The sequence below is a fragment of the Gymnoscopelus braueri genome, assembly GCF_963280865.1.
Source record: "Gymnoscopelus braueri genome assembly, chromosome: 23".
In the NCBI taxonomy this organism is placed as follows: domain Eukaryota; kingdom Metazoa; phylum Chordata; class Actinopteri; order Myctophiformes; family Myctophidae; genus Gymnoscopelus; species Gymnoscopelus braueri.
Genome location: NC_137625.1, coordinates 25,733,930 through 25,741,351, shown reverse-complemented (window position 1 = coordinate 25,741,351; position 7,422 = coordinate 25,733,930). Strand labels below are relative to the sequence as shown.

Here is a 7,422-nt window from a genome sequence, read left to right as displayed (position 1 = left end):
GATAACAGATCCAAAATGTTTTCCTTTGTTTTTTTCATCTTCTCATAAGGGAAAGTTTCTCAAGAATACATCCACACCGTGTCTCCTTGCCCTCTCACGCACTCAAGTAGAATCTAACGATTGATTCTCATTGATTTCCTCCATGGTCTGTCACCATGAAAAAGTGTTGGCTATACTGTTTTCACTGTAGTCCTTGTAATGTCTGCTGTAATGCTTTTCAATGGTTATTTATGGCAGGAATGAGGGCACTGAAAGAACTGCAAGGTTCTTTTCCTCATGGATGCACATCTAAACAGGATGTATGGGACCCCTGCTTGTGCTAGGGGAGATGGGAAAGATTTTTTTTGCCCTGTAACCCTTATTTCTGAATATATCACTGCCGCATCACCAGAGAGATGATCAATGAACGTTCAGTGTTAAGCTGAACAATCTATCACACAAGAGCGGCCGTGCACAGTGCTGTAGTGCACGATTGAAAACCAGTAGATGTGTAATGTGTAATTGATTTAAACAGTTCATGGGTAGGTAGCCACAGTGTAAGCCAGTTTGGAGATATGAGTGTATAGGGTGCACGTGAGTGCAAATCTGTGTTTGCACTCTCGCCCATGTGTGTGCCAACATGCATAAAGATTCTGCAGTCATTCCCTGCCAGAGACTATGTGCTGCCTGCGGCTTCGACTCCTGGGAGCGTACTGGAGACCTCGGGTAAGCACAGCAGGAGGTCACCGCGGCGCTAGTGGGGAGCCGTGTCCCCGAAGGGTGATGTGCAAATAATAAACCGCCCACCTGCCTGGCTGCCAGCCTTACCAGGAAAAACACCAAGAGCAAATTGCCATCTGTAGGCAAAATGAATTTATTCAAAGAATCTGTGTTGTGTTGATTTTGACAGCAAATTTTGATTCAGTTTTAGTCAGTCTTTTGAATAAAATTCCATTTAGTTTTAGTCATATTTTAGTCATCTGAAATGTTTTAGTTTTTGTCTAGTTTTAGTCGACTAAATATCATAAGATTATAGTCGACTAAATCTACAGTTGATTTAGTCGACTAAAATGTATTTTGGCGGTGCCTTGATGGCGTCGTAATGGCTGATTTTACACTTGGTTGCATGCCGAAAATAGCCAATCTACAGCGCGACGCGTTGTGAGCTTGTAGATCTGCTATTTTCAGAGCGCAACACCTGAGCATAAAATGACTTGTCTTTTAGTTCTACTGTATCTCTTCTCCACTAGTCCCTCACTAACATTTTAATCTAGTTTTTATTTGTTGACGAAAATTGTCAATATATTTAGTCTTAGTTTTAGTCGTCATAGCTTAGTTTTTATTTCGTTTTTATTTCGTTTTCGTCAGTGAAAAAAGGTAGTCGACAAACATTTTTCGTCATAGTTTTAGTCGCCAAAATGGATACACTGGATAGTTTTACCAGATCTAAAGCTGTGTTTGTGTTCAACATGATTGCAGTTTATAGCCATTTGACTTGTTCAGAGAGCTCAGGTGACAACAGACATCGTCATACTGCCATGTATGCATGCTCAGATGTTAGCGAGTACGCGCAAATCGTTGTCTGTGAGCATCATGGGAATGGGATACTTGTCAGCACTTCCCTCCATGTGAAATAAACACCATTGGGATTACTTGTCACCGGGCCAGAGGGATATTTTGTACAGTATTTGGAGTCACTGGCATAGTTAGTTATTCTCATAGAATCCTGAATACCCACAGGACTCTATACAGCTTAAGACATCAACCAGTATGTGTTTTTGAGAGAGATATAAATCAAACATGGTGCTATTTTCATTTTATTGACATAAAGTCAGACAGAACCCTCGTCTGAGTCGTATACTGGTCAGGGACGAGCCCTGGGGCTGCTGTGGTTCTTTCTCCGAGTTATTTTGGGACATTTTTCTCCTGTAATTCTCTGCCCAGATGGCCTGGCCTCGCCTCTGTGTACCACCCAAACAGAATAAAATAGATTAATTGCTATTCTCTCCCTGCAGCTACAGTACAGTTATGAGCCTCAGGAACCCATTGGAAATAAAAAAAAACAATTTACAGAAAGTGCCTAATATGGTTACGCCATTTGAAAATCTGCAGAAATAGCTGGAAGCAAACTAGATGGGAAATGGACAGTTGCTTTTCTGCTCGTCAGAGACCCCCATGTTAAACGCACGAGAGCACACACCATGGTGAGATGTTGCATTTCTGTAGTTGACTGTAAGCCTTCACATCAGTCCTGCAATATGAACATTGGTTTTACCTCTAAGGCAGGGGTCTTCAACAGGGGGTCCGGGACCCCTAGGGGGTCCTCAGAGTTACTACAGGGGGTCCGCCAAATCTTTGTGTGATAGGATTATTACTTTTTTACATTAACCAAGTGAACCCTAGCATCCCTTTTCTGAGGAGAACTTTAGCCAAAAATAGCAGATCTATAAGCTCACAACGCCTCGCAGCGCGAGGCGTTGTTGATCTGCTATTTTTGGCAAAGAGTTATAGGTGTAGAGGGAAAAAAGAGCAGAAAAGGTTTATCTGAAACACAATTTTATACAATATAGAGGGGGTCCCTGCTTCATCTCTCTCTCAGCTAGGGGGTCCTTGGCCTGAAAACGCTGAAGACCCCCCTGCTCTAAGGGTTTACGTTGAACTTCATGGAGGTCATGATGGGGGCCATATCTGAGTGGTCAGAGGCATCTGGTAATCAGAACGTCACCGGTTCTCCCCCCGGCCCGCCCAATATACTGTATGTGTCGATTTGTCGAAGTGTCCCTGAGCAAGGCACTCAGCCACTAATGACCATCTGAGCAGCCATCAGCCGGGTGAAGCTGAAACAGAATTTTAGAGGCGGCCGTGGCTTAGTGGGTAGAGAGTTGTCTGGCAAGCAGAAGGTCACCGGTTCACTAAAACACAGCATGAGCACTTGTTAGTGTCAGGTTACTTTTGGTCAAAGCAGGGATCGAACTGACGACCTTGGGATCCATACTCCTCCTATCTTAGAAACGCTAGTTTTAACATTTCAGTGCTTTTTGAAAATATTCGGATACATAATATTGTATCCGAATATTTGGGGCCCCAGCTCATGTGACCCTCCTGCTGCTGCATGTCTTCCTATAAGGTAAGAGCAGACGCAGAAAAATTGGGGCCTGGTCAAATGATAGCCTTCCCTATCCTCTGTGTATGGTTTCTGGTAAAATTATTGGCCATATCTTTTGGACAGGGACGCGCGCACAGGACACATACGCGCGCGGCCGCGGCAAAAAGCTGATTTTGAGAAAATGTCCACCATAAGCTTTCATGGTGGTGATCCCTGCACTACAGCAATGACTGTACACTTGTCAAGTTTACTTAAATTCTCTACACTTTATTACTTAATACTACTTAGTACTTTACTTGTATTTATTCTGTAACTTGTATGCCTTTTTAGGCCCATATGTTGGACATTGTTAATAGCACAGTATGGCGGAGTGACCGGAGTCTGCCAGACTGCCACACTAGCATTTAATTCATTACTCAAGCATGTGACCAATAACATCTTTGAATCTTGATGACATTTGACTCCTCAAAAAAACATTCATTGGATAGTATGATGTATTTTGTTTCTTTAATTACAAGTGTACAGCTGCTTTCTTTCATCCGCCACAATTACAGAGTCAGAGACAGGTCAGGTAGGCTACACAAGGCCTACAGAATAACAGAAATAATCTCATTTTAACAGCTACAGTCCTCTGCCTTTGGGACTCTGTACACGCCTAGAACACAACAGTGGTTAAGGCAATATTTCATCGGTAGTTTACAGTATTAAAGGTATGTTAACATCAGTAAAGAACATCTCTGGAATGTGTATGATACGGTGTGTATGATGGATTGCGAATATTTCCCTCCATAGCCTTAACATAACACAGTGAACACATTGATTCATAATCCTCGCCATATTGGTCTCACTATTTATCTTTGTTCCTTGATGAAAAAGAGATAAGCTTGAGCCATGTCCTGGACAAAGATGGTCAGGCATGGTCTTCTGTTGGAGCCAGAGTCTGTGGGGGACATTGTTTGATGACACCAAAACAAGGTAGAACTTTTAATTAATTGGATGAATCATAGTGTACTGATGGCCAAGCATCCCAGCTCATGGCATTTCTCTAGGGTCCACACATAAGTGGACGGCTAACAGATTTTCTGACAGCACAAAGATATAATGCAACAATAATTAATTCTGTTTATGCCTCGACAAATCAATTCTCGACCACAGCTCTGCAGAGAACAAGTACACACGCCTGAAGCATATCAAAGCATTCCCCTACAAACAAAGCCACAGCGAAGAAACTACAACTCATTTGTCTGCCGTCAGTGATAAATGAAGTTTGGATTCTTGCATGCGTTATAGTGCAGTGAGCATGCATCATATTTAGACTGCATTTTGGTTGATTTATTGACATTGATGGTGTAAGAAATGCAACAGACACCCCCTGCAAATCACTAAGAAATAAATCACCTAGTTTTTCACAGGTTCCCAGACTAATAATGCACAGAATCAGGCCAAACATTTTGACAAGCAGTTGTCCTGGTTGGCTCCCAAATCCTTTCACTCCCCCAAAGGCCATAATGTTTGGAAGGAGCAAACTTTGTGCTTGTGACCTTTGCGTTGGAAAATGACCGGAATGTAACTCTTTCCCATGTCAATGAATCCATCTGGCGGCAGTGGCTCAGGGGTAGAGTTGCGAGTAGAGCTGGCCGGATGGAAACAGTGAGGTTCCCAGTTCGAACCCGGGCTCCCCCAGAGCTAGTGGCGAAGTGTCCTCGAGCAAGACGCTGAACCCCTAATTGCTCCCGATGAGCAGGTTGGTGCCTTGCATGGTTTCCTTCGCCATCGGTGTATGAATGTGTGTGTGAATGGGTGAATGTAATGCACAATCTATGCAAAGCGCTATATAAATGCACCATTTACCATTTTGAATGCACTTATTGTAAGTCGCTTTGGATCAAAGCGTCTGCTAAATGACTGTAATGTAATGTAATGTAATGTAATCTGGAGCCAATAAATTGTTCTAAACATCATTTTTGAAAACATTTATATTATCTATCTTTGTTCTTCCGCTGCTCAAAGGACGATGGCGCGTGTGTGTGTCCCCCCCTAGCTGCTGATCTTGGTCAGCATCTTGTTGATGGCCTGCTTGACGTGCGTGGTGGAACTCCGGCGTCTGGTCTTGCCCTGGACGGCTTTGCGGCGCCTCACCTCGCGGCACAGCTCGTGGAAGGCCTCCGCCACGGCGCCGCCCTCGTCGGCGCACGCCGAACACTCGTAGAAGGCGCAGGCCATCTCGGCCGCCAGTCGCTCTCCCTCCTCCGTGCCGACCTGTCTGACGTGGTCCAGGTCGGCCTTGTTGCCCACCAGGACCACAGGCACGTTCTTGGGCTTCTTCACCTCCTCCAGGAGGCTCCTCAGCGGCGCCAGCTCCTCGAAGCTGCCCCGGTCCGTGATGTCGTAGACGATGACGAAGCCGTCGCCCCAGCGCATGTGACCCTCCCGCTGCTGGATGTCTTCCTATAAAAAGGTAAGAGCAGACACAGAAAGACGTGTGTGTGTCTCATGATACAGTGGTGGAAAAAGTACTCAGATACTTAAGAGTACTTAAGTAAAAGTATCAATACTGCAATATAGAAATACTCTGTTACAAGTAAAAGTCCGGAATTCAAAATTGACTTGAGTAAAAGTACAGAAGTATTGGCATCAAAATGCAATTAAAGTACCAAAAGTATAATGTACTCATTATGCAGGATGTCCAATTTCACAAGTTTTCAAATGTATAAAAATCCTTTGTAAATAGCCGATCTACAAGCTCACAATGCGTCGCATGTGAGCTTGTAGATCGGCTATTTTCAAATGGCCGAAATGTACATGTAGGGCTGAAGTGGGTAGTGTATGTTTTGTATTAATAATCAAAATCTACAAAGTAACTAGTCACTAAAGTTTTCAAATAATTGTAGTGGAGTAAAAGTACAATATTTGCCTCTGAGATGTAGTGGAGTAAAAGTATTGGAAATTGGAAATACACAAGTAAAGTACAAATAGCTAATTTTTTTACTTAAGTACCGTACTTAAGTAAATGCACTTTCCACCACTGCAAAAGACCCAGTGAGCTATTAGTTATCATTATACCCTGTTGATTGGTAAACAAGTACAAATCTTGTACAAAGATCGGGAGTCGAACTCGCGACACGCTGTCAAGCTAGGCTGACCTAGCGCGTCTGATATCTGGTCTAGAGGGCCGGGTTCAAAATCTCCAGAGAACAAATTCTGTGAGATCCCATTGGTTCACCGATCTGTCCGTCAGCCCCCGCCCCGCCCCATGCCCTTCCTCCTCCCCCAATGTGCAGCATTGAGAGAGCCCTGACGTCACAACATTTGGAGTGACGCCCACTGCACTCTTGGTTGGTTGGGGAAATGAACCACTTCCTATGCCAGGAACGTCAACAGGCTGGTCCAGGCTCTTATTTTTGAGCAAAACGCGAAGGAAAATAAAAGCCTGGAGATCGAGGCAACTGTCGAGCTGGATTACCAGCGTAAGTGGTATGCGACTGGGCCGCTAGGCCAGCGGGCGCCCCTGTATTGCACTTTTTAAACGGAAGTTACAAAGTGCTTCACAAAACTGGATACAATTGAATACAAATAAATCACACAATTTAAAAGTGCATGGTAACAAATACAAAGAGCTAAAACAACAAGAATGAAAACCAAGAGAGATTCAAGAGATAATGCACCATAAGGTGATTTACGGAGAGGCTTTTCTGAACAGTCTTTTAGAGGGGATTTAAAAGACGATACAGAATCAGCTGGTTGGATAGGCCTCAGGTACAGTAGGGCATTCCAGAGTCTAGGAGCGTGGCCAGCGATACCCGATCACCCTTAATTGCTAGGCGTGATCTAAGGACCTTTAAGTATTTATTATTTAAACTGTTCATTGGTAAATAAGTAGGTATCATTAAAAAGCGTTAAGGGCCATTCACACTGAGCACTATAACTGTAACTATAACTATAAAAAATATAGTTTTAAAAATCGAGACAAGTGGAAAAAAATACAATGGTGAACGATATAGTTATAGATATCTTTATAGTTATCGTGCCCTTATCGTGCCCAGTGGGAATGGCGCTTAAATCGATAAACAAGTCAAGATGTCCAGGCTGTTGTTATTGTTGAGGGACTGCTAACTTGGTAGAGATGCCATCATTCCTTTGTACATTTTTCCACTGAGTTGTGATTTGCTATAAATTCTTGTCTCAGAAAAGCCTGTCCCCCTTCTCCCTCTCATACCTGGTAAAGCCACGAGTTTAACCCTTTCAGACCGAGAACGCATCTGTGTCATCTTAAGATTTCTTTGGCTATTCACAAATAGCAGATATACAAGCTCGTAGCGCGGCATGAGCTTGTAGAT

At 43.5% G+C, this 7,422-nt stretch overlaps 1 protein-coding gene across 2 annotated transcripts in view; it reads right to left on the bottom strand.

The window, feature by feature from the left end:
- Positions 1 to 3,570: 3,570 nt before the first annotated feature.
- The window catches only part of rerg (RAS-like, estrogen-regulated, growth inhibitor), a 39,101-nt gene continuing 35,249 nt past the window's right edge, over positions 3,571 to 7,422 (bottom strand). For both annotated transcript variants that reach the window (XM_080421801.1, XM_080421802.1), the window contains one exon: positions 3,571 to 5,533. In XM_080421801.1, the coding sequence (XP_080277927.1) occupies positions 5,123 to 5,533 (411 nt within the window). In that variant the 3' untranslated portion in view covers positions 3,571 to 5,122. The remainder of the gene's footprint in view (positions 5,534 to 7,422) is intronic.